This window comes from Sphaeramia orbicularis, chromosome 3 (assembly GCF_902148855.1).
Source record: "Sphaeramia orbicularis chromosome 3, fSphaOr1.1, whole genome shotgun sequence".
Lineage (NCBI taxonomy): Eukaryota > Metazoa > Chordata > Actinopteri > Kurtiformes > Apogonidae > Sphaeramia > Sphaeramia orbicularis.
This window is the reverse complement of record NC_043959.1, coordinates 2,853,212-2,880,477: the sequence shown is the minus strand read 5'-3', so window position 1 is coordinate 2,880,477 and position 27,266 is coordinate 2,853,212. Positions and strand designations below refer to the sequence as shown.

At 38.0% G+C, this 27,266-nt stretch overlaps 1 protein-coding gene and 1 long non-coding RNA gene across 33 annotated transcripts in view; both read left to right on the top strand.

Moving 5' to 3' along the window:
* Window positions 1-27,266, top strand: part of madd (MAP-kinase activating death domain) — a 71,980-nt gene that overhangs the window by 23,711 nt on the left and 21,003 nt on the right. For 9 of the 32 annotated variants that reach the window (XM_030129199.1, XM_030129228.1, XM_030129140.1 and 6 more), the window contains exons 8-22: window positions 2,520-2,576; window positions 4,438-4,610; window positions 6,987-7,222; window positions 7,305-7,461; window positions 7,565-7,668; window positions 8,719-8,915; window positions 9,077-9,330; window positions 9,556-9,695; window positions 12,315-12,416; window positions 12,808-12,849; window positions 16,984-17,043; window positions 21,802-21,922; window positions 23,051-23,237; window positions 24,154-24,304; window positions 24,685-24,888. In XM_030129199.1, coding sequence (XP_029985059.1) covers window positions 2,520-2,576; window positions 4,438-4,610; window positions 6,987-7,222; window positions 7,305-7,461; window positions 7,565-7,668; window positions 8,719-8,915; window positions 9,077-9,330; window positions 9,556-9,695; window positions 12,315-12,416; window positions 12,808-12,849; window positions 16,984-17,043; window positions 21,802-21,922; window positions 23,051-23,237; window positions 24,154-24,304; window positions 24,685-24,888 — 2,185 coding nt within the window. Of the gene's footprint in view, window positions 1-2,519; window positions 2,577-4,437; window positions 4,611-6,986; window positions 7,223-7,304; window positions 7,462-7,564; window positions 7,669-8,718; window positions 8,916-9,076; window positions 9,331-9,555; window positions 9,696-12,314; window positions 12,417-12,807; window positions 12,850-13,438; window positions 13,457-16,983; window positions 17,044-21,801; window positions 21,923-23,050; window positions 23,238-24,153; window positions 24,305-24,684; window positions 24,889-27,266 lie in introns of all 32 variants that reach the window. The other 23 variants (XM_030129342.1, XM_030129340.1, XM_030129343.1 and 20 more) reach the window with 13 other exon arrangements.
* LOC115415725 (uncharacterized) lies at window positions 24,897-26,785 on the top strand. Its single transcript, XR_003934862.1, has 2 exons — window positions 24,897-26,080; window positions 26,111-26,785. It is a non-coding gene; the product is annotated as an uncharacterized LOC115415725 (long non-coding RNA).

Here is a 27,266-nt window from a genome sequence, read left to right as displayed (position 1 = left end):
TTAAAAGAACTACTGTTCTGCGTGTCCATATTACCATCATTTATTGTTATAGTTCAGGCAGCAGAGATTCATGCATGGCTGTAGCTCAGATGGAATCAGACACGAACCTTCTGAAACAGCGCCTGACATTCACTGTCATTGGTACATTTTATCTTATTTATTAATTGGCTGATTGCATATCTACCTGTCACTACATCCATCTTTATAAACAGTTTATGGTCTCTGCAATCATTGCAGTTCTTCTTGTGTTTTGTCATCAGTTAATTTAGTAATACTTACTAAACCTAAACACCGAAGATGACTTATGTGTAGTTTTCAGAACACAACCTCTCATGCAGATGTTCATATAGAGCACTGTTTCGAAGTTAAGGCTAATGGTTGTAAAATGTATACATACTAGAAATTTTCAACTTAAACTATGTTTTAATAATTACAAATTAATGTAATGAAGTTTCCAGCTCTACTAGAGTAGTCGACTCTTTAGCCAACAGCTGGCACTTCTGGAGAATACATATATTCTAATATCAATAAATTTATAATATATTGGATCAAATGGGATGTTGGTCAGTCAAATTGCAATCATTTGGAATGTGCAAGTAACTATTTCCCCAGTCACTTGATGTTAGTTATTAATTGTCAGTGTGGACACAAGTAACATACTCTGTTGCCACATACAGTATATACTTCATGTTTTTAACAGTTCTTTGAAAGCCCATGTTGTGGAGGATGCCTTGAATCAGAGCCGGTTCGGTATCTGTGTGTGATTAGCAGCTCTCCCTGTGTGCGGATGTGTGAGTGTGTAGGAGTGTGCAAAGCCTCAGTTTAGCAGTTGTATATTTGGAAACAAGCTCACAATACTGATATCTGTGAATGGAGAAAATGTCACTGGAGATTGTTTAGCTGACTGTGAAATACAGAATATGTGACGACTGCGATGCCAAAACAGAATGCTGCTCATGTGAGAGTCACTGAAAATACTTGCACTTGACACAGAGAAACTTAAATAAATCAGTACTCATGAGTGATTTATTTACTTTTACGACTACTTGTTGACTTATAATTTCAGCTGAAGAATCAAGATTTACATGTATTGCATACTTTTAAAACTGCAAGTATTTTACTAATGTTTTTTTTTTTTTGAAAGATCTGCTATTTTGTATTTGTCATCATCATTCAGTTATAACCACTGATCAGTCCCAGTTGGTTACAATGAATGGTTCTCATGTGTCTTTAAGTGGATTCTGTAGGCGAAGTAGGGCTGGGTAATCTGACCAAAAAGTGATATGATCATATTTTAAGAATCATGATGCATGTTCACCATCTGAAATGTTAAAAAACCGAGCCTGTAAAATGTAGGCTAGGTATTACAAGTTAACCTTAGGTTTACCCCTGGTTTCAACCCCACACTCTTATTTAGCTTTTGCTATTTGCTTAAGAGTGCGCATAGTGTAACATTTAGGATTGTTATTATGGTATTATTTAGCCAACAGTTAGAAGGAACCCAAAATAAATCTGTGCACTGATAAAGTGAACAATGTGTCCACATTTTGCTAAGCATGTGCCATACATCTGTGACGACACAGTGTTTCCTCAGCTGGTCACTCACAGTAGTCAAATACATTTTGCCACCACTTCACAATGAACAAACAATATTTTTACACTTCTGGTGTTCTGCTCTTAAGTAAATCTTTGCTGTCTGAAGTCATCATCTTGTCAGTCTCTAATTTGTCAGTGGCAAACAAAACAACAGAATAGAGTGGACTAAATACTGTAAACTAGGAATCAGTATTAATGCCATCAACAACCATTAATGCCACACTTCTAATAGGACAAATTGAGATTGTTCAGGATGTTCACATTTTTTGTTTCAGAAAAGAAAATAAAAAGAAGAAATTGCTGATCACATTGATTTTACATTAATTAGACTTTGGTGCAGCTGAAATCCCTCAGGTACTGTACTTAAAATTTATAATGGTAGGGAAACCCTATAGAATTGTCAAATTGCCCAGCCCTAAAGTGAAGTCTTACTTTTCAGTTAAACTTTGGTTATTGCTTTGTCTGTTTTCACTGTCTGTCATGCTAATCTTTCTTGCTCTTCCCTTTTCCAATTACTTCATTCTTCACCCTCTCTTTCACAACCTCTCTTGCTCTTTCACCATCTTTTCAACATAAACACAAATGTGTCTTTTCTTATCTCCTTTCTTCAGTCAATTTTAGAGTTGAAAATGTTAATAGTGAACTGGATGTTGATTTTATTGCACAGATCATCTCAAAATAATCAGGATTTTTTTTTTTTTTTAATGAAATGAGACTTGAGTGACATTTAGTGACTCAACAGTATAGGTCAAAAAGAACACATAGTTCAGAAGTGGGAAGTTCTGTTGAAAGGAGACAAAGAAAATACTTTGAAGGGGCCATGGTCATGACCCTTCCATCATGTGCTGTTCCAGTGTCAATCACAAAGTACTCATCGCCGGCCTTCATGTTGTTCTCCTGGCATCTCTCTTATCCCTTCTTAGTGTCTGGTAAGGTTGACCGTGATCACCCAAAAGCAGATCTTCTCCTCTGAAAATAAGGTTACTCATTTCTCCTCCTGTGGAATGTGTAATGCCCCTGCACGGATATATATTCTCTCACATTATTTTGCTTGTCACTACTACTTTGTCTCCTGTTCTCAAGACTTGAATAAAATGCATAACAGTGTGTCAGAATGTTGAGGTCCAGTTTTTGGATACACTGCTTAGCTCTGGCTTGAGCATGACTGAATGTGCGTGCATCTATCTTGGCATCAGTGAGTGTTCTTGTAACCAAAACAAGATATGATGAAGCTGATCACTTTGATGATGTTAACATTCATCCAGACCCGGCAACTAAATGTTCCATTTTGCTAAAGCCAAACATTAAAACTTGAGTCTGCAGCAGTTCCTTCCAAGCAAACCATGCATAGTGACTGACCTCCCTGCTCCTCCCCTTCAAAGCGACACCCCCACCTCAGGCATCAACATGCACTAATGTCAAAGTGACAGGAAAGTAACATGCTCAAAATACAGAATTTAAAGCTTTGGTTGAGAGCTCATTAATGAGCAAAAGAAAATAGCAATTAATAATATTTATATAGGTTAACAGGGTTTCTGCTGGTCATAAATATCATTGACTGTATCTGATTATGGACCAGAGTTATAATTGGATTCTGTTGGGTGTCTGTAAATTGGCTTAGAGTCTGGTTTTGACCAACTCTATGTATAAAGTGTCATGAGATAACATTTTTTGTTGTGATCTGACACTATATAAATAAAATTTGATTGATTGAGTGATTTGATTGGTTTTCCCCTTTAAGTCACTTTGGAAAAAAGCGTCTGCCAAATGCATAAACATAATACCCTTAACCAAAAAGCCCAGAATGGATGAAAGGAACACTGGGTGTGACAGGGCCCATTGATTTTCATGTTTGTCATGTTTACAATAAGGAAACAGAATAGTTACGGAAACAGAAAGACCTATTCATTTAGTTGTTTATTTGCAACTTTCCCACTAGATCTCATTAAGCATTGCACACTGAACCCTTAAAATGTCTTAAAATTCGATGATTTTTACAGGTCTAAGAAACTGATTTGACTATAAAGTTAATGTTGCTTTTGTAAAATGGCATTAATTTAAGTCTTACTTTTAAATACATGATGATAGTGTAACTAAAATGCAAAACTAAACTATAATGAAAAATGTGCAACCTGGAATTTACTGGAAGACGTCCAAGTGGAGTGTGACAACATGATATGTGTTGATGTATTGCCATCCATTCTGTTAATGTTACTTACCTTACCTGGCTGATCATATTGATGAAATCTGGCTTGAGAGACACATTAAATGCTTGGCAAAAACTAGCAGGCAGTAATGATTTTAAACCCTGCTGCAACTTGTATTAGAATTCACTTCAGTTTGGATCTGTGGTTATACATTAGAGAATTAGAATAACAAGCGAAAAGGAAATACCAGGAACATTATTCAAGTCCAATCCAAGTGCAACCTACTCGACACTAAAATCTTAAAGTAATACTGCAGTCATAACGAGAAAAAGGTCTTAAAACTCATAAATGTACCATGCAGAATCCAGCGGAAACCCTGTTTGAGTCTTTTGTTACCCTGCTGAGTAGATAAAACATTAAATAGTGGCAGAGATCTCTGTAGATCAATCTCATCATTAATTAGGGACAACACCTTCAAACCAGAACAGCTGTGTTCAGTCTTTCCTCGTGACCAAATACTTTGGCACTAATTGCTCCTCTTCTTCTGAGAGGGCAAATGACTTTGCACTGCCACCTAAAATGTAGACTAATACCAAAATGTTGATGCCAACTGTGGGAGTGTTTCATCCCGGTGCTGTTTCCTGTGTTGCTCCCATGCATGGTTTTTAATTTGTGTCACTGTCCCTTCCTCTAGGCCTTGGCCAGTATGAGTTTGAACACCCAACCCATTCTGAACCTGGAGAAGTTTCAGGAAGGTCAGGAGCTGCCCCTGCTTCCACCTGGACGTGATAAAGCTTCACCATCCTCTACCGAGTTCAACCCCCTCATTTATGGCAATGATGTGGATTCTGTGGATGTAGCCACCAGGCAAGTCTTGAATGACTGTTTTCATTATTCCACCATCATGTCCCACCCACTGGTCTGTGGACCACTCACTGAGTTGAAGCTTTTCATTTTGGCTTTTGACATTTCATCTTTTTGGATCCAAAGGTGATAATAGGTGGAAAAATAGGTAGTGCAGGGAATGCATGAGAGGTGAATCCAAGGGGCAAGGACTTTATTTACTTATTTAGTTATTTATCCTATTTCTTTTCTCTATTTATTATTATTGTGACTTCTAATTTTTAAATTTTATGTTCTTATACTGTTTTTTTATCCCAGACATCTTATTTATTTATTTTATGCTTTTACTTATCCATGCTGCTATACTGATGAAAGGTGGAACACTGAGCACTTTTTGTCTTGTCTTGACACTCGATCAAGTACCTGCCGAACAGGTTCAGTGTATGTTTTGTTGTAATACCAAATGCAATCATTATGTCTGCAAAACAAATCTACCCATGGGTATAAATAAAGTAACCTTGAAGGACCTTGGACCCAAAATGAAGCTATTCAGAAGTGTCTTAAAATTATAATACCACTGATGACTACTAGAATAGAATGCAAAAAAAAACCCTGACTCTCACAATCTAAAATAGAGTTTCTCTCAAAAAATACTACACCAGTTTTTTGGGGGGAATCAGTCTGTTATCATTCCTTCTATTTTGAACCTCTGATATGTGATCTGGTCCATCTGAAAATTATTGCTCTTTTAATTAGCACTCAGGTTGAAAAAAGGAATTTAATAAAAGTCTGTAATTGACAGATCTGTTTGTCATTTCTCTCAGTATATTACATAAATAGTGCCCATTTATGCAATATAATGCATTTTTTCTTGACAGACAACTCAGATGTTATTGTGATCAACGAGACTGTAAAATGATTTTGTAATGTAATGTCAGGTGAGGTTTACTGTTTACTGTGTCGGTAAACTAGCATTAGCATTTGCTCACCTCTGACTTGCAGATGGCCCTGACCCCTCGTCCCCCAGGAGCTCAGTCTCTTTTGTCCAGATGTGGTTACTTCTCTAAAAAAGCCAACATGGCGACAGTCAAATCTTAGACTACTGGCTTCAAAATGGCAGTTTAGAAACCAAGGGTTGACGTCACAGTTCATCCATTAACTACACATATAGATTATGGGTGGAACTTGTCAAACTAATGCAAACATAGTGAAAACAACCCACACCTTTTAGCCAGCGTGTAATTTCTGCTATTTATTCCATTATGTGCTGTACATGTAAAGACTCTGATACATGCTAACAGGCATAACACTAATTAGCACGTTAGCAGACAGACCTTATAATGCAATACAATATTCTACAGATATTAAGTAATGTTGGAATGCAAAGAATCTGGGGGCTAATTATGTTCTGGGGTAATTAAGTTCTGGTATTTTATTTTGTTTTATTTTGATGGTTTTCTAAGTTAAACTTCTTAACTACAGTACAATATGGATATTGTTTGGAAGTTTTTTTGTTTGTTTTTTTACAGTAAAGAGGAGCTCAGAAAGTCAGACTCGTGGTGAACAAGCTTTCAGTCACACCTGTCAGTAAAGTTAGAATTTTCTAGCAGTGCACTCAGAAAGATGGTATAAAAATATGAACAAGACCACCTGGAAAAACTAACTTAGCAGGTATTCTTGGCATTATCTCTGTGATGTACAGAATAGAGCAAAGATGCTTTAAAGGAGTGATATTTTGCTTTTTTTAAATGGAATTATGAATTTTAAAACATTTACCTGTGGTCTACATAAACTGTAAATGCTCTGCTTGGGTCTGAATTCTTCATTAATTCAACTCCACAGGTCCATCTTCAACCCTATTTCTGAGTAATGACACCAGAAAAGTCATTTTGAGCGCTGGCCCTTTAAATGCATATGAGGAACTTCATGCCCCAGCCCCTCCAGGGTGTTGGCTGTGCTGCTCTGTCCTGTTCAGCCACTTGTGTTCGTTAATACAACCAACAGCTGAACATTTTAGGTAATCGGCTCGAAGTTTGGATATATTTTCAGTATGGACTACAATCGCTGCTGCTGACAAACAGTTATGTCGTACTCGGAGAAATGTTTGTCAGAAGTCTTGACCTTATTTGTGCAAATGTTGTGACGTAACTAGTAATAGACGTAACAAATTAATCAGGAATTAAAACGGATTGTAAAAATCCACTCGATTTTTACCAAAATGAATATCAAGATAGCTTTGCAGCACCTGGAGGGTTCAAATTCAAACTTTATGAACTATTAGGGTCCAAGTACACAAATACACATGAACCAAAGACTAATAAAAGTGGGTTTAGCAAAATATGACCCCTTTAAAGCCTTATGGTTTTTTTTGTGTTTAATTTAAATGATTCTCTTCCACAGGGTCGCCATGGTCCGCTTTTTCAACTCTGCAAATGTTCTCCAGGGATTTCAGATGCACACTCGCACATTGCGCCTCTTCCCTCGGCCTGTGGTGGCTTTTCAGTCATCTTCTTTTCTTGCATCTCGACCGCGGCGCAGTGGCTTTGCAGATAAAATTTCTCGCACCCAGGCAGTTGAATTTTATGGAGAATGGGCTCTGAATCCAACAAACCTCGCCTTTCAGAGGATACATAACAGTAAGACCGGCCAACGTTATGTAATTTTTACAAAATGTACTGAATAAAAACTGTTAACAGTAAACTATGTACTCTGTTTCAGATGTGTTTGACCCCTCCTTAATTGGAGACAAGCCCAAGTGGTATGCGCACCAGTTACAGCCAGTGCTCTACAGGGTTTATGATGGAAGTTCCCAGCTGGTTGAGGCTATGGCTGGTCCCTTGGAGGATGAGGGAAATGAATCTGATCCCACAGACAGGTGAGAAAAAAACAAGCCAGCCCATACCTTTAACTTAGTTTGTCTTTATTCCATCATTTGCTATTGGTACATATAAGCCAAAAACACATGTAATTTGTTGTAGCGGCAGCGACAGTGAGGCGTACGATGACTCCAGCTCCTCCTATTCCTCACTTGGTGATCTTGTGAGTGAGATGATCCAAGGAGACATCCAAGGAGACACCCCGAGTAAGTTTGTCAGAGGAAGCTCAGATTCTGTGAGTTGAGTTGGTATTGATATGTCCATAATCTCATAGGTCAGTTCATTAAGGTATAGCACTGTTACTTTAAACTCAATGACCAAGTAATTCATATAAACATACCACATAGAAAAATGCGTATCTTATTAGTCATGTTTGATGTAACCCTTTAATGCATGGCATTACTGCAGTGGACAGTTACTCAGTCTTCAGTTAAAGCTACAGTAGTTGCAGTAATAACTCCAACTTTTAATATTTGTGCCTTTGTGTTTTCTAATATTTGTTATGCTCACTTTACTGTAAATGCTGCTGTGACACTTGAATTTCCCCTTTGTTGGATAAATAAAGTCTTATATTATTATCTTATTAATATATTGTTTAATGAACCCAAAACATGTGGCTACATAGAAATTGGCTAATAATCTACAGTTAAGGGAACAGTTTGTTTACTGTTTAATCCTTTCGGCTTTTGGAATTTTGTGTCAATTATGGCTGGGTATTATGATAAAGAAATCCGATTATGAAAAATATATTACTAGTTTATTAACAATTCATGCATGAAATTATTAAGATTATTGTCTTTGACGATATACTGGGCTATTTACTTAACTCTTTCGGTGCCAGACAGTTAAGGGGCTAATAAGCCTTAAAAGCCTTAAAAGTGCCACAGAATTTTTCAGTATTTCGCGTCGTTTTTATAATATTTGAAGAATCCTGCAGGAAACCGCTCGGTAACATCTGGCGTGTTCTCCAAAGCCGATCTGATCGGCCCGCAGCACTTCAAAGGTCATATTCGTAAAGCCGATTTAATCGGCCCATGGCACTGAAAGAGTTAAGTAATATACTTTTACTGTGGTCTTGAAAATGTCAGAAAATTATGAAAATGTTGATCAGTGTTTCACATCCTCAAATGACGTGTTAATTGACATGTTAATTGTGGTCATATCACACAGTCCTGGTTTTCTTGACAGCTCCATTATCTGTCGCAAACCTTGTATTTTGACCGGCCATAAAAATCCTGTTTATCTCGGTTCTCTAGATTTGGACCCACCTACCCATGCTGCACTGGGAGATGCAAGTGAGGTTGAATTTCAAGACTTTTCCGACTTTAGGGAAGGTCATGGGCCCCCCAGTGGTGATGGGCCTTCTGAACCCTCTGATGGGCAGCCTCTTCGCTCCAGCTCCAGCACAACGGCAAGCTCCAGTCCCAGCACAATCATCCAAGGAGTCAACCACGTATGTTCACTTTTATATTATTAGCTGTATGAATAACCCACCTGATTAACAAAAGAACAATGATTGTTCAAATCAGATTTATTACAGAGATTCTTCTTTAAGTAGAAACTTAAAATGACAAGTTATCCTCCTGACGGGACATGTTCGTTCTGCATTTTTAGGAGCAGGTGGAACCAGCTGAAATTGAGGCATCAGCGAGTGCCGCGTTACAAAACCCTGTTCCAGGACTGGGCGCGCAGCCGTTCCTCAGACCTCCATCTGATGCTGGCCTGGTAGATCCAGCCAACAAAAAACAGGAGTATGACAACCCGTACTTTGAGCCTCAGTATGGCTTCCCCACTGAGGATGACCCCGATGCCGAAGAGCAAGTGGAGTCGTACACCCCTCGATTCAACCAGAACCTCAACGGCAACAAGTGTGTTATACTTATTCATCGCTTGAATAAATGCATTGTCATTATTCAAACAGGCTCTGACTCACTATGAAATGTTGGGAATCAAATCTGAGCACATTGAAGTCATTTCTCCATTACATGGTGTGATGTGTGGTTTGAATGCCTCATTCAGTCGTTTTTATGTTGAATCTGTCTCTGTGTCTTTGAGACTGTGCTAATGTCCTTTGGTTGACATTTTTTTTTCAGGGCACAGCGTCCTCTACGCCCCAGCAGCCTACGCCTCCCTGGGGAGTCTGATGGGGAGGGCGACTCCCGCAACAGCTCACCAAACTCCACTATTTCCAACAGCAGCAATGATGGATTTGGGGGACTCATGTCCTTTGCAAGTAAGAATATTTGCAATTCAGTTTCGAATATTAATTTCCTTCCTGATAAATGAGAGGATTTGGATGATGAGTATTGGGTAAAGGCCTTTGTGCACATGATATTTTTTTCCTCTTGTTGTCATGAGCACTGTCACACAGACTGAATATTACTTGTCTGTCTTTTGGAGCAATGTTCAATTTTCTGAACTTTCACAAGACAGTGAAATGAAGGATATTGTATGGAGTAACATTACCAGGAAACTGATTGAATTGAATGTGTCATAGGATAAAGGTAGTTCTCCAACCCTTCACTTCGTCTGAAATGAGGACCGCAGGCTTCCAGTTTCTCTGGTCATGGACCACAAGCTTGTTGGTTTTGTTGAAATTATGGTTCAGGTGTTGTTGAATCATGTGATGAAGCTATCTATTAGTACTCTGTACCATTTTATATATATATAGTCTTTAAGTAAAGATAGCACTGAAAAGTAGAACTAATTGTTAAGATGAGGAAGTAGGAACTATCATTTCACAAAAGATTATGTCATATTCTTCCGACTACCAAGTTGTCACTACATATTACAGTGTGAGGTGATCCGTACATTTATTTGTCTTTTGTTTTGTTGTAGTGGAAGCTTTCGCTCCCACTTCCTTTTATAGGTGTAAAACCTGCTGACAACAAGGAAGTGGTTCACTGAAAAGAAGTAAAACAAAGAGTGAATGGAAGAAGACTATATGAAACATGATAGTACATTTATGACACAGTGGCTCAGGTTAACACAGTCACAAGTTGGGGATGTTAGTTCATACAATGAACTAACAACACCCCCCCAACTCCTAAAGAGCTGAGGCAATACAAAAGCCTTATGTATTCCTTTTTTAGCTGAGGGGCGGGCCAAGTGATAACAGATGGACAGCCTTACTACATTTTTGTTTGCCCTTTCACAACTATTTATGGTAGAAAGATGAATGATACCTAATTTTGCAGGGAATAATGAGCACTTTTAGATGTGTGACTTAAATAAATGTTTAACCTAATTTTCTGGCTTAAAAATAGTGAAAACCCCTCAGTAACAGACAGAAAATTAACATCTGTTTTTGACCACTTTATAAAACCTGCCATAAAGTGTGGTTCCAATTTTCATAAAACTGTAAAATCTTTACTGTTGGTCCTCTTTGGTGTCTATTTTGCAAAACAGTGAACAGTTTGTATTTTCTCCAATATATGAACTATAAAATAGTAAGAGTTTTGTTCAGTGTTTTGGTGACGGATGGACACAGCCATTATGGTAACAAATGGACAAGGGAGAATAATTCCAAGTTTCAATTGTTTACTCAGCCTATTTTTGTGTATATACACACACACACATATATATATATATATATATATATATATATATATATATATATATATATATATATATATATATATATGAAACATCAGAATTTGCCCCCACATATATGTGTGTGTGTGTGTGTGTGTATATATATATATATATATATATATATATATATATATGATATCTACAAAGTCAGATACCTTAATACATTTTAACATATATTTATCTCAGTTTATTAGATATTTGTAACCACTGTAAAAAGAGTAGCAAAAGGTTTTTAAATTGACCTTACTACTTATAAGTAATGATAGAGGTCCAATAGAAGAGGATCAAAGTTATGCTTTGAATAGCACTGACAGACAAAGAATGCAAAAATACATTTATGCTATAATAATGATAATAATAATCATAATAATAATAATCATAATAATGGATTGGATTCATATAGCGCTTTTCTAGACACCCAAAACGCTTTACATTATTGACCCATTATTCATTCACTCTCACATTCCCCCTATTATGTTGAATATAATGCCATCTAAATATTTTAAAAACATTTTTCTAAAAAATAAAACTTGTGCTGGACACTAGAAGTAATGTTCTTTCAACAGATTTAAGTCTTCAAAAGGTGATTTTAAATGTATTTTTTGATCTAGATGTTAACCTTCCCTTGGCCAGCCCCCTGAGTGCTAAAATGCCTGAAGAGACTTATCTTTCATCTTGTCCCATCACTCTGTTACTACTTTGTTTGTGTCGACTGTGGCTAAGCTGGTTTTCTGCCGGAAGGGCATCATGGTCAGAAGAGAGGTATAAAAATACAACCCAAAGGAAGTGGTTTCTTCAGGATATCTGAACTATTGCATCACATGTAGAAGGTTCAGAATTTACCCCCAGGTTGGATCACAGTGCTTCTGAGTTGAGTCTGTGAGTTGAGTCTGCTTGTTCCCCCTCCCTCTGGTTTCCCCCACCATCAATAACTTGTATGCTAGGTTAATTCTCCTGTCAGTGTCTTTAGCCAAGGTTTAGATCTGGAGTAGGTCCTGGGGTTTCCTTCAGTGTTAGCCAAACTCTACTTGTATGTTTGCTCAGATGGGTTAAACACAGAGGTAAAACATGGCTATGGGGACAAAAACAAATGTGAATTTGACTATTACATGGGGAGAAGAGAGGACTGGGTGTGGAAATAATACACAATATTGTCACTGATACCAAGGAAAAAACGGTTAAAAATATTTAAAAAATTGGTTTTGGTTTGGTGTGATGATTTGCATTCCCTTTTCTGATAAAATCATTATCATTACAGGTAATCTGTACAAGAACCATGGGACCAGTTTCAGTCTGTCAAATCTGGCTCTTCCCAACAAGGCAGCGAGAGAAAAATCAACACCTTTCCCCAGTCTGAAAGGTACCGATAACACAGCTGACACTCCACACCTGTTAAAGTTACTCATGAAACGGTGTTTCTGTCTTATTTCCTGTCCCAGATGTTCCACAGTGCGTTTGGTTAATAAACAGGTGCCATTACGTCACATACAGCTTTCTTAATCCCACCCACTCATGAAATTTTTATTGTATCATTGCCTTCAACTTTAGTTGCAGTTATAGTCCTATATATAAGATTATACTGAATAATTTATTTCATTGCAGCCAAATGTTGCTATGTCAGCCAGACTACCTAATTTAGAGCAGTCTTTTATGCAGTATTTTTAATGATAGCCTTCTTATTTAAATGTTTTTTTTCTGTCATTTTCTGCCTTTCTTGTTTTTATTTTTTCTAAATTATTTCATTACACTAGAATATTTTAATTTTGATATTGAGGAGGAAGTGGAACAAGCAGGTTTGTGGAGCTGTTTTCTATGGCCTTGATCGTCATTCTTCTGCATTGCCAAAAAGATATGGCACTATTTTTAAAAGAGATTATGGAGTATGTTAAAGTTTTTCTCTCAAGAGTCTTAAAGGAAAAATCCACTCAAAACAGGCTGTAATTGTTCTTTGTTTTGAGTAATTTCTCTCCTGTGTGCAGATTTTCTTCATAAATCTGTACATTTGCAGCTGAGATTAGAGGATTGGGTTATTTAATGTGTTAATAATAAGACATTTTGGAAAGGCAAGTTTTGAGCATTAACAGTGGTGTATGAATATGTTAACAGCAAACATTTGGAAATAAGTGGGCAGCATGTAAAAGTGGTTAAATTGCAATGCAGATCTTTAGACTCCCAGGAAACCAGATAGGGTAATAAGGATATTCTTGATTTTTTTTAAATGTTAAGATAAAGGTTAAGGCTTGTTTGAATTCTGTTTAGGCTGGATTTTCACTTTAACTGAGAGAGAAAAAACAGGTGAAGCATGGGATATCTCCATGTGGAATAGCTGCCATAGAACATATTCTGTTCCTTTGATTATTGTGTTTTGTCTTTGTTGTTCAGATTCCCCTGACAGCCCGGGTATGTTATGTCTGCTGTGATAGTTTGTTTGAGCCCTGCTGCCCTCCAGCTAGGCATTTTTTTTATTCCTTAAATGACCTTAATACCTATCTTAAACCCTGTTTTTCATCCTAGGACTAAGATAGACGATACCTGTAAATCCATGCTTTTCCCTCCTTTCTTCACCACTCCCCTCTGTGTGACTGGTGGGAGTCTCTTTGATGCACACATTTCTATTCAGATGACTTCTTGTGTCACATGCAGACTGTTTTGGTGTGGCATCTGCACATCCTTACTACATCAAGGATGCTCAATTCCTCTAAAACTGCATTAACCTACTTACATATGAGTCTGACTGACGTTCACTGAGCGATCTGATTTCCCACAATCCCTCCTTCTCTTGTGTGTTTCACATTGCTTGCTTGAAGGTTTAATTGTTTGGTGTTTCCTTCCTTTTTAGAGGTCACAGATTATTTGAACAAAAGATCAATTTCTAATCCAATATTACATTAGCCATTTTTCCAACAGTCTATTTTATATGCATATTTTGACATAGTGCATCACAAAACCTTGATGGAAATGACAGCATTTTAATTGCTTACTCAGTTTTTAATGCTGGTTTAAAGTGAGTTTTACATAAAAGAGTGAATATACTTAAAGTTCTCCCAAAACTGCTAGAAGTGTGCTACTGGCTTTGCTTCAGGGATGCCAAATTCCTTCCAAAAAGCAGAATAACCTCAAAATCCAACGACTGAGGAATGACCTATAATGACGCATAACAACCCACAGATGGTCTGTAGTGTGTTTCCTACTTGTTAGCTTGTAAATCCCTTCAACATTAAAATTCAAGAAAGCAATGCCAAATAAATGCACATCCCAATTGTAGGATAAATATAGGGCATCAGCTAATGATTACTTTCATTTATTATTTTCGTGATTTTTCAATAAGTTGTTGGGTCTAGAAAACGTCAGAAATTGGGGATACCTTCTGATTCCTGTCTTAGCCTAAGATACCAAATGTCTTGTTTGGTTCACAACCCAAAGATATTCAGTACACTTTCATACAGGATTCAGTTCAGTTCAGTTCACTTCAATTTTATTTATGTAGCGCCATTCATAATACACAGTTACCGTACTTTCCGGACTATAAGCCGTACTCACCCCGTCTCCAGCGTTTCACCATCACTTCATTGATGCCAAGCTTACGTGCAGCAGCTCTGTTTCCTTCTTCGTCAGCCAGATCGATCGTTAGTCCAGAAAACAAAAATTAGCCGCATCATTTTAGAGCCGTGGGTTCATAGTGTGTGGAAAAAAGTAGCTGCTTATAGACCGGAAATTATGGTATCTCAAGGAACTTCACAAATTCAGATCAAGGCCATGAAAAGACTGTTGTATAAATTCTTATGGCGGAAACCTAACAGATCCTTGTGGAGAAAGCCCAAGGTGACAGTGGTGAGGACAAACATTTTCTAGACAAGGAAAAACCTCCTATGACTGGGGTCAGGATACAGAGGAGAGACAAAGAGTAGAGAAAGAGCAACAAAATAAGGAAAATAAAGAAAATATTAAATGTTAATAGGCTGCAATCATAGCATTTTGACTCTTTTGTCTTAAAAGGTTATTCAGACTGATAAATTGATAATCAAAGTCTTAACTTGAGTGAATTAACTGTTGCAGCTTTAGAGGAGACATCAATTTGTTTTTAGTTTCCAAGAAATTAAAGATTCTGAAATGCTGATAAGAATATTTACAAAACTGCTTTTGTTATGGTTTGTCCATATACTGAGGATGTGTCTTGGAAGCAGGGGTGGGTGATATACCAAATATACTCGATGTATCGTGGCTTGGCTCATGTGCGATATCTAAAATAACTATATCGCGTACATCGAGCATTAACTGACACACCAATGTCAGCAGTAGGAGTTTCACTTCTGCTGTTCCCTCATCATTCCCTCTCACAGCACTTGCTCCCCTGCCCATCCAGAAAACTGTCTGTTGCACATGCGCATTTATATATCGGGAAAGGAGAGAGACAGAGTAGCATAGCAAGCGCAAAGAAAGTGGAGACAGATGATATTGTCCCGAAGAAAAACAGCACTGGCTCTATTTTCTGGCAGTGGTTCGGATTTCTTAAGGATGACGAACAAAAAGCGGTTGTCTGCAAAATATGCTGGAGAACTGTTGCCACAAACGGTAGCAGGCAGCACCACAAATTTGTTTCACCACCTGAAAAGTCATTCACTACAATACGAGGAATGTCTGAAAAGCCGCATGTTCACGTCACCACCCACATCAGTTAAAACTTGATTGGAACCAGCCCCTAAGCCAATGACTCTGGCTTCATCATTTGCCAAATCAATTCCATACGACAAAAAAAGTTTGAAATGGAAAGAGATTATAGCTGCAGTAACAAAATACATGGCCAAAGACGTGGCCCCTCTTAATGTTATAGAGAAGCCAGGTTTCAAGAATCTTATAGACACTTAAGCCAAAGTGATTCTAAGTAATTTCATTGCGATTTCCTGTTTTTAGCATGCACATATTGGGGAAAAAAAATCTAATGGGTGACAAGGTCATGCATTAAAGAGTTGAATTTAACACTTAGACAGGGATGTATAGGACATTTCAAAATATGGAGATGTATATCGTGTATTGCGATATAGCCAAAAAATATTGCGATTATAGTTAGAGACCGTGTCGTCTGGCCCTAATTGGAAGACATCATAAAAAAACTCTGACATCAGCTTTGATTATTGGGGAATTAAATGAGTGATTTAAATATCTTTTCCAAATAAGGCTTGATGAGCTTATAGGTTATTAAATGTTCCCCTGGTGTCCTCCTGGATATTTCCATAAAGAGTACAACAACAACTGTATGGCTGATATTAACAGTGAACTGATGAGACCACGTTGTCCTTAAGTCTCCTCCACGAAAAAAGGCATTTTAGAGGCAGAACAGTGTCTTCTGTTTCTTCTGCTTTTATCTATACTTTATAGATGTTTTCTTCTGGTACTCTGCTTATTTCAGCTGTTCAGAATGTTGCCTTTAGCACCTCCTTCTGCTTCAGACTAATTTATTCACTCTTTTTTGTAATGTTTCCTAAGTTCACACATTTGTTTGACAGATATGTGGAAACATAGCATCAGGATCTTATGTGTGTTTTTGCTCAAAACAAGCTTTCTATGTTTTTTTACATCCTGTTGTCTTTCTAAATGACAAAAATTGCTGTACAGATGTTTTTGTGTATTCAGTCAGTTGGACAGTTCAGTAGTATATAAACATATGTATGTTCTTTGGACTGTAAAATGTTAAACACATGGCGTTTGTCACTTGATCCAACACTTAGGGATGATGCCATCTTCAGTACATATGTTGTGTTTCTCTTTTCTGTCTACCCTTTTTGTTTGCCTTTGTTTTGTCTTTTTGCACCATGTTGAGTGTGCATGTGTGTTGTGACATGGGTTGATGTTCAGACTGGTTGTGTCTGGGCCGGTGTCCCTCTCTCTGTCCACCTTGTTGCGGCACTAATTCTGGGTTTTGTGTGCAGTATTTGGGCTAAATTCTCTAATGGAGATAATTACAGAGGCCGGCCCGGGGAGCGGAGAAGGTGGGTTCTGCCCTTTTAACTGAGTGAGCTGCATGCTTCTCCAAGCCAGTCAACTACATCTCCCAGCATCCTCTGTTGTCCTCATTTCAGTCACAGTGTGTGTCATCAAGATCCAGTAGAGCACTGAGTCTACTGTCTTACCATGCCACCATTCATAGTGACTGTTGATCCACAATCCACAAACTAACTATTTCACATCACAGCACCTGTTATTTTTATTTATTGAAATACTACACCTAGTAGGGTGTAGCAGCAGTAACCACAGCAAAAACAAATAGATAAATAAATAATGAAGATAAATAATCCAGAAAACCAGAGGAAAGCAGCACAAGGCAGAGCAGCTGTTGAATAGTCTTTAGCATCTATTGTTTGTCTTTGTTTTCTTGTCCGTCATGCTCCCACAGTGAATAAATAGGGTTGGGCTCAATCATGCTGTAATTGTATTGTGAACAATTAACTGGAACGACAGTAAAATTATGCAAATCATAAGGCTAGCTGGTGAACATCTCTTTGAAGTTTAATGGATATAGATGGCTTTATTGTGAGTTTAAATCTATATGATAAGTTTATATTTTCACTAAGTTACATGAATGATGATGCACTTTTTAAATCAGTTCAGTATGTTCCTAAATGTCTTTTACAAATTAGAATTAGTTCCTGAAAACATGTAAATTTAGTGAACCGTTCAGCACTGACATGTGTTAAACCATCCATCATTTTTGTCTTTGTTTTTTTTTTTTTTTTCTTGTTTGTTTTTTTTGACGGACCAGAAATAATGTTTTTATTTTGCTTTAGAGCCATAATTAAGATGATGTTGCTCCCAGCATATCAGTCTGTATTTTTGCCACTTTATCACATCAGGCTTTTACAGTTTCCTGTGTACTCTTCACCAGACTCTCCTATGGAATTCAGCAGTTTTAACTTACAGAATATGGGAGTTGCTGGTTTTATTCTACCATGATGGGGTGATTTGTTTATAGTTTTATGTGACATCGTCATCGAGATGTTTGGTATCATTAAAATGAAGTCTGTTATAAACAACTTCAATTATGTCAGGGTCTCTGACAAAATATAGTTTGGTGCAAATCTTCTATGTATGACTTACGTTCAATCTAATGGTTTGTTTTTTTTCAGTGGGCCTTTTTCAGGGATCTAAAACACAGGCTTCCTCCAGTCACAGAAGTCATAGTGTTAGTGAAAGCAGTTAGGCCTGCTTCGTCTGCTCCAGCTGAATTTAAAACCTTATTTTTTATACTTTTTGTTTTATATTTGTTTTAAATATTTAAAGCTGCGTATGACGTTCACCAATTTTTCATCAAATCTGTAAAACCCCAGTGATAGCCAAAGTATCACAAATCCATTAGTCTTTCCGAGATTAGGCACCTGAATCACTCCTCTTACGGTGAACAACTTCGAAGTGTACTCCACCACAAATAGTCCATTTGTTTACATACCAAACCGAAAACCTAAATGAAACCGTCACTCTGTTTTTTTTGGAATTCCACACAGCTGCACAGCTGCAACAAACATAGAGACGGCTTCATTGCCTCTTGCTACAGCAGCTGCATGAAATTCTGAAAAAACTCGAGTGACAGTTTTGTTTAGGTTTCCGTTTGGTACATAAACAAATGGATTGTTTGTGGTGGAGTACACTTAGGAGTTCTTCACCATGAGGGGGGTAATTCAGGTGCGTAATCATGGAAAAACAAACGGATTTGTGGTACTTAGGCTATCACTGGGGTTTTACAGATTTAATGAAAAATTGGTGATGGACATCATACGTAGCTTTAAAATCTAGCTGGGTGATTAGTAGCATGTTTTTTTTCTGTCTTGCGTTTAACTCCGAACACATTTATTTTTGCTTTATGCAGGCTTAAATTCAAGACAGACATTGAACAGACTCGGCGTAGGCATAATCTCATATAAATTACAGATAAACTCCAGGTTTTTCCATTTTTATTGAAGTTCAAACCCTTCTGGTCCAATGAATGGTTAGGTAAACTGAGACTCAGGATGCTTGTGCATGTTGACTTTATAATTGCACATCACTGTGTGTCAGCTGATGTTTTGGATTTTTGGTTGGTGGTCTGAGGTGGTGGACTGTTCTGATCTTACTGTCCCATGTTTTTCTAAGCAACAGTACAAGCTAGAAATGTGTAGTCACTAGTTACATTTCCTGTGTATTCCCCAGATGAGTTGTATGAATACAGTATACAGCCCAAGCTCATCTTTAGCTTCCACACATGTATTATTAGAGTTGGCAGGGTATGTGTTTGTCTTTTTTTGCCTGGTGGTGGTTCTGTAGTTTTCCTCCATCCACACTTTTGGCATTAGAGGGAAGTCTGTCATGTATTTACATCCCCTCGCCTACACATTAAAACCAAACTGGTAATGAATGGACAATACAGTAGTGTTTGAGGTGCTTCTTCATAAGTAATCTTCATTTGATCCAGAGATTGGTTTCAAATGTCCTTGCCTTAAAAAGCTCATAATCTCATCCTTGTTGCAGTTTGAGTAAGTTCTATGTTTTTTTCAATGTTGTTGGACAGGTGTTGGAGATATGTTTTTGGTTTTACTCAGATAAATCAATCATTCAGCCCTGAAGGATGGTTTAAAGACAGACTCTCCAACATCCCCAAGGCTGATGTTGTCACTTTAAATAAGGGTTTAGACCAGACTTTCAGACCATTCTGTTAAGATATGGATGAAAGGCCCATTCAGAGTCTCCACTGGGGCTTTTAGTTTTTATGTTTGTAAAACTTTTCCATGTTGCCTCAGGTGAGACTTGCTAATGAGTCAAAAAGTCTCACCTGTTGTGAAGACTCTTTAAATAAGAACATGATTTTATTGAGTATGAGACATGAGTTGGACTCTCAAAACTTTTGTCTATTGAATACAACATTTTCGCCAACAGACAGCTGTGTTGCAGTTGTTTCTGAGTTGTATTAACAAGACAGGAAGGATTTTGGTCCATAAATGTCATGAAATTTGCTGATATTTAGTTACAATATCTGCAGTTACATTACACCGCTACATTGGCTCATTTGAATCATATGATCAGACAGCGTGTATATTACAGCTATCAAACACAACTGTATGCGATAAGATTTAGCAAGTGGTTGAAATGACTTAGTGATGTTCAACATCATGTCGTTGTCTGCAGTGTATATGCTGTTTTCAGTACATTAGCAGTGTTAAGTTGGAAAATGCACATAGGCAGTGGTAACCTGTGTTGTAATCCGCAGTCATGTTGACGATTTTTGTGAGAATACTTGACAGACTACGGGGCACTTCAAACACTGCTTTCTACCTTTCTTTGTTTCTTTCCTCATTATTTAGAGAATTTGACGAGGTCTTATCATGGCCGTCGCTTAGATTCTCCTGGGTCAGTTTATTCAGGAAAAGAAAAGAGCCATAACCTGAGTGTTAACAAGGATGGGATTATATTGGCTGTTTTAAGTGGAAATCAGCAGTAAGTTTTGTAATATTTGCATTTGTTCATACATCTTTGTAAAGCAAAAGGACAGTATAAAGACTGAAAAGTTGAGATATAGAGATTTTACATTGTTTATCCATGTGGTATTAATAGAATTCAGCTTTATTTATACAACAGTAGTCACAGCAAACAAATATCTGAAGGCACTTTTCAAGGTCAAGAACTTACAATCTATGAATGCAGGAATGAGGAAAAAAAACACAAAATTCCCTGAGATAAACCTCTGGCATCAGTGTGGAGAAATCTAACAGGTCTTTAAAATAGAATAGAGTAGAATAGCTTTTATTGTCATTTGACAGTACAAAGTACATCAAATGAAATTGAGTTCGATGATTAGGGACATCGGGCCGCTGCTCCTACTAGAGCGCTACCACAAAACCCTTCCTTCAAAAAAATTGCAGTAAAGTACAGAAGATAAGATAATACAAAGCACAAATATAAGACATCATGCAGTTTTCACACAGTACACATGGACACATGCTGGAATTTTTTCATGGATTTGAAGGGAATTGGAGGACAGCGTGAACATTAAGGCTGACAGCAGACGTGAAGGGGGGGGGATTAAAACGGTGTAAAACAACTAATGAGTGGTATTGTGTTTTGCTTTGTAATTGTGTTGTGTAAAACTAAGACAAAACATACGGTCTTACCTTAATGCTCAGCCTCCCATAGTGGTGTATTTCTGAAATGATTACCCCAACCCCTACAGTATAAGCTCAGATCCTTAAAGCCCACATAATTAAAACCATCAAGTGCAGCTTCTTTTTCTCATCGTCCACTCATCTGTTTATCGTCTTTCATGCATGATCTTATTGAGATAGTTGCTGTAGAGTATCTGCAGTCTGAACTCATGTCTACATGCTGCTAATGTGTGATGCCACCACCAACAGCACCATTCTGACTCCTCAGTGTGTATGTGTTTGTGTGCACCATGAACTTGTTTGATTCGTCATCCACTGTAGCAGCTCCAGTATTTTGAATGTACAGCAGTAGATAACCCACAGTACGATCCAGGTGTCTCTCTTCACAAAGCCATGTAAACTTCCTTCTTTTCTCTTGAATGTGTGAGCTTTTCAGACTAACTAGTGTTCACAGTAGGCCTTTCCTGTCCTGGTTTGCGGTGCCTGGTGTGTTTTTTTGTGTGTGTTTCCACTCCACTCCTAACAAGCGCTCTTCCGTCTAGTGACAGAGTCATAGAAACTGTAGTTATTGTTTTATTTTGGTGTGTTTTGCTCCGTTGTCAAGACGCCTTATCATTGTAGCTCGTCCTTTAGGCGCACGTGCACCCCGGGCTCTGGTCGACCAGAAGTCGTCTGTAATCAAGCACAGTCCAACAGTGAAGAGAGAATCACCGTCTCCTCAGGGCCGCGTCAACAATACAAGGTAATAAACAATGTCAAATGTAGAACTGAACTAAACTCAATAACAGGTTTTTATCCCTCGGCCAACGTCAGGCTGAAGGGGTATTGTAATTATTTTGTCGTATGTCTGTCCGTCTTGTCTATTCATTCAACAATGTAATTGCATTGTCTGAAGAATGCATTGAGATATCGGCCCCAAATTTATACTGTGGATGCATCTTGGCGTGGAGCAGAAGCCTATTGAAAATATGTGACCTTGACCTAATTTTTCAAGGTCAAATGGAGACATGACCCCTTTGTTGGGGTGATATGTTTGCTTGAAACAGCCTTGTGCAGTTATAATATCTGAGTACTTTCAAGTATAAATATGTATGTAATAAGTTTTACCAAAAGACCGTCTAACCTAAATCATAGGGCAGTAACTTTCAGCAGAATCTTACACTGTATTTCGCTAAGGGGTATTAAAAGTGTTTAAAAATACATTTTCCGAAGCATTCATTTTAATGATCTGATATTGATTAATAAAATCCTGCTTTTTTTTTTCTTCAAATATGTCTTCTCCTATTGAGTAAAGCTTGAGCTTTAACTCTGTTACTCTCCTAAAGAAAAATACTTATTGGAACTTGTTGGTTATGTGAAATACATAATAATAGATCTGCATCTTTCAGTGAAAGGCCATACTGTAATTATTACAGACACTATTACCATTTCAATTTGAGTTATTAAGAAATATGAGAGATTACTCATTTAGAAATCTCAAGCTTACCGATACTTTGGAGTCCAGTCATATGTAAACATTAATAGAGTAATCAAGAGTCTGCTCTTGACCAGCTCTAAATATAAAGTGTCATAAAATAACGTTTGTTGAGATTAGGCGCTATATAAATAAAATGTGATTTGATTTAATATGTTTAACATACCACAAAATAGGTTTCTTGTACAATTTGCAGCATTATTTCTCTGAGAGCGTCTTAAATAACCAAGCCAAATTGGTATTGTAACTGAATTATTCCTAATTCAATTGAAATGATTTAGAATTTGAGTTGATTCAGGACATCGGTGGCCTGCTCTAGTTCTAATAGTTATGTGACCAGTGTCTCAGTGTCACCTTTATGTGTCTAAAACCTGTGACTCTGATGTGTTGGTCCAGTGAGAACCAGCAGTTCCTGAAGGAGGTGGTGCAGAGTGTTCTGGATGGACAGGGAGTTGGATGGCTCAACATGAAGAAAGTGCGCCGCCTGCTGGAGAACGAGCAGCTCCGAGTGTTTGTGCTCAGCAAACTGAACCGAGCCGTCCAATCAGAGGAGGATGCCAGACAGGAGATCATACGAGATGTGGTGAGATGATCTTTTCTACTCTCCTTAAGTTGCATATGACTCTTATTTAGTATTTATTGGAAGCAGGGTGCTAATTTATTTCTTTTTTCTGCAGTCCTTTTTTGCACTTACTGGATTTAGGTCCTTGCCAGAGAATGTGACAGACTGGATCAACATTTTTCAGCAAATTTATTCTAAACTGATTATCACCAAGAGCAACAGCAGCTTTTAGTCATAACTTCTATTTTTTCGCAGGACCTCAAAGTTTGAATAAGTCTAAAATCAGTATTCTGAAATTTAATCCTTAAAATATCACAGGATCTTAAATATTTATCAGCTTATGAGCTCTGTATTGCATTAAACTTCAGGCTAAATTTTAAAGCGATTTAGGTAAAGATTTTCTCCAAAACCAAAGCCAGTGTAAACCAGTACCAGCCCTAATGCAAACTGTGGAGCAGCATAGTGTCTCCTCATCAAAAACTACTTACTTCTACAAGTAATAACTTCAAATTGTTTTATGGACTTTGTTTTAGTCTAATATGGTTAAGTTAAACAAAACAAACACAACAGCATTTAGTGCTTGATTGAAGCTTATTGAAACAATGAATGTGAATCCTGCTTTACAAGAAAACACTTGAATTTGAGTATTAGGTCATTCAGAGTCACATGGGAAATTCAGAAAAACATAAATCAGCTGTAAGAAGCCACCAGTAAAAACACCTGCCATCACCCAAAATTGTTTCATGTTCACATGGGAACATCACCATAATCTTCTTCTTGAAAATATCCAAAACCCTGCAGCAGTTTGTGCTTTAAGTGACAAGTTAATAATACAGTTAGCAGCCTGATGTTGGTGCACTATGTCTGCTTTGAGGATGGGGCTCACAGTACTTTGTTAAAATCATTAATTATTGTTGTTTGTGTTGCTTTTTCTCAGGAGGTGAGCAGAAAGGTGTACAAAGGTATGCTGGACATCTTGAAGTGTACAGTTTCCAGTCTGGAGCACTCGTACACTAATGCAGGCCTGGGGGGAATGGCCAGTGTCTTCAGCCTGTTGGAAATCGCTCGTACACATTATCAAACCAAAGGTACAATCCCAGATTCACCATAGGAATGCAGCATTTAAATATAGGCTGTGACCTATACAGAGGTGTTTTAGGATTTTTTGTTATCTTGTTAGATTCTGTCAGTTCCTGTTGTTTTTATTTTGTTGTTTTTATTTTGCTTAGAGGTGTAACCTAACAGTAGTGGGCCTGTGCTACTAACACTTGTCCATGTTTTGTATTAAGCTTTAAGCTGCATGCTACACCTTGAACCACTGGAACAAACTATTTTATAGATGTAAAACTGAGATCTAATCACTGTTTTTCCCTCTGTGTCTAACAATCTTGCTCCTCCTACGTATGTTCTCTGTTCTGGAATGCTGATGAACTCTGTCTCTGGCCCCTTAATTCTGGTAACTTGGTAGACCCAGAAAAGCGCAAGCGAAGCCCCACAGACAGTTCTGGCAGCCCAGGGAGTAAAGAGAGTCCTTCTGGTCGTATGGAGACTTCTAGACCTCAGGGCCTTCTGAATATTCCCCAACTGCAGCTGCCACACCACACTACGGGCAAAGGAGCCCGCCATTATGATACCCGGAGTCTGAATGAGGAGAACTTTATTGCCTCGATTGGTGTGTACACCACTCAAGCCGCGGTTGCATGTGCACTGTGAGACCCTCCCCTCCCTTTTAAAGCTCATCAGAACCAGCCCCCCTTACCCCCTACCCCCTGCCTATTGTCTGAAACAAAGACCCCGTTAAATGTCCCAGATAGATTCTTACAGGTCTTGTGATATTCCAGACACTTGCGCTGAATTTTGGTGATACACACCAGGCATGACTTTGGAAAAAAAAAAAAAAATCTGTAAATGACGTGTGGAAGTAGAATTCTGTCACCGTGCAGCGTAGACTTGGATACTGTTTCTACTTGGGCTGAGTAATGTGACCAGAATTGTTATATACTGATATTGGTCTTTTCACAGTCAGATAGCAAATACATTTCATTAATTATGACATTGTTGCATTTCTAAATTCAACAAACAAATACTGTATTTTAGATGGTCACATGGAAAAGACTTTCCTTAACAGTAGTGTACTTGACAAATGAAACATACTCATTTGAATATTTTTCTCCTGCAGTTTGGAGCCTTTACGCTATTTTCCTGTTAAACCTGTAACAAAACATCGAGGATGTCAGAGATACACTAAAGAACACTAAAGGGATCAATAATAAGAAATGATCTAATAGGGAAAAGAACTGAAAAACAAAAGAGCACAAAAGACTGTTGCAAAAAGTCAATACTTAAAAAGCAAACAGTGCAAATGTACAACAGTTCGATAGAAGTCCAAGGCCGACACAATGACTCCATCTCCAGAGTCTTTGTCAGGACATAAGACAAAAGATGTGCTGAAGTTTCAAACCTCAGTGCATCATGGGACACTAATCATGTTTATCATGTGACAACTGCCTTCAAGTATGGTTCGACAAGGAGCAAAAAAGACAAGCAATTGTTTGATTTTATTTCTTCCATTAAATATAACAGTCTGTTATATTCTCCAGTTGGTAGCGCAGATATCAGCTCTGTACTTTTAAGGTTTAAAATATAGCGATGCAAGAAAAAAACTCTTTTTATCTACAAACAGAATTTAAAGCCTAAAAGAAAACATACAAAATATATTTAACAGAACTGTTTGACTCATTGCAGAAAACATGGAAATAGGCCAAACATAAACACTGCTGTGTAAAATATCAAGTGTTAACACTGAACACTTTTAGTTTAACATGTATCAGCAAAATAAGCCTCATAGTATAAATATTATATATGTGTGTGTGTTTATCACATGTAAATATCAGCCACTGTAATCTGCATAAACACATCACAGATCTGTGCTGTGTGGAAAAAGCATCATTCAATATAAAATATTTGCCACGGGTGATTTTAATAAGTGACAACATGTTATTAAAGTATTTCTGTTTTTTTTTTTTCTTGTAATGTGATAGATTTTATCACATCCTGCAGCCCTAGTTCCTACGTTTGGTGACGAAAATGATTCCAAATTTAAAACATCCAGGACTGTTGAGTTGAACTGATGTGTTCGTATTCCTGATGAGTGTCTGGAATATCAGCCTGTTCCAGCCTGGACTGCGTGTGTTTGCCCCCCCTCCCCACCCCTCCCCACCCCTCCCACATTTGTGCCCCTGTTTGCCTCCTCTGTGGAGTTCTGTCGTCAGCCTCTTAGCACCTTGACTGCATGTGTTTGTTTTTGTTTTTCAACACTTAAATCTGCAGTAGTGGACGAGGGAAACCAGAGGTAATGTGCATCGATGCTAAAGTCGGTACTCGTCTGTGCCTTTACTGCAGGTTTCTGCGAGGCGTGCTGTAGTAAAATGGCAGCTCCCTTTGCTCTCAGCATGGAGGGTGGAAGCTCCACTCCCCAGTAAACAGTCCCAGTCAATGACACACAAATTCCCCTGCTGAAAGTGGTTTGGTTTTTGTTGTTCGCCGAAGAACCAACTTAGAAATTTTGCTAAAAACCAAAACAAAAAAACCATCCCTTTACCACTTATGTTATCTGAGAAATCTACTGGGTCTGTATACGGGGGACACTTTCAGTCAACCGCCCTGACCCCCTTCCTACCCGCACCCCTTCTCTTCCTGTTAGAAGTTGCACCTTCAATTCTACAGAATGCTATGAGACGTGCATCCTGGCTTCTGCGACTGCTCCATTTCACCTGCTGGCGAGTTGGCCTCTCAAACCCATCCCATGCTCTTTTCCGAATCAGCCCCCTCTCTTCCACCTCTGCTCTGGAGAGCCAGACAAATGCATTTGCTGAAAGCGGCCTGTCATGGTCTGTGTTATTGTGTGGCTCTCCAGGACTTTGGGCCACAAGCTCTGGGTGTGTTTGTAATGTTACCGTAGTAGCTGTTATACACAGCAAATTGAACTTGACAAGACACAACTTCATTTACTTTCTTTAATCCAGAGTAAAACACAGCTACATGCAAATA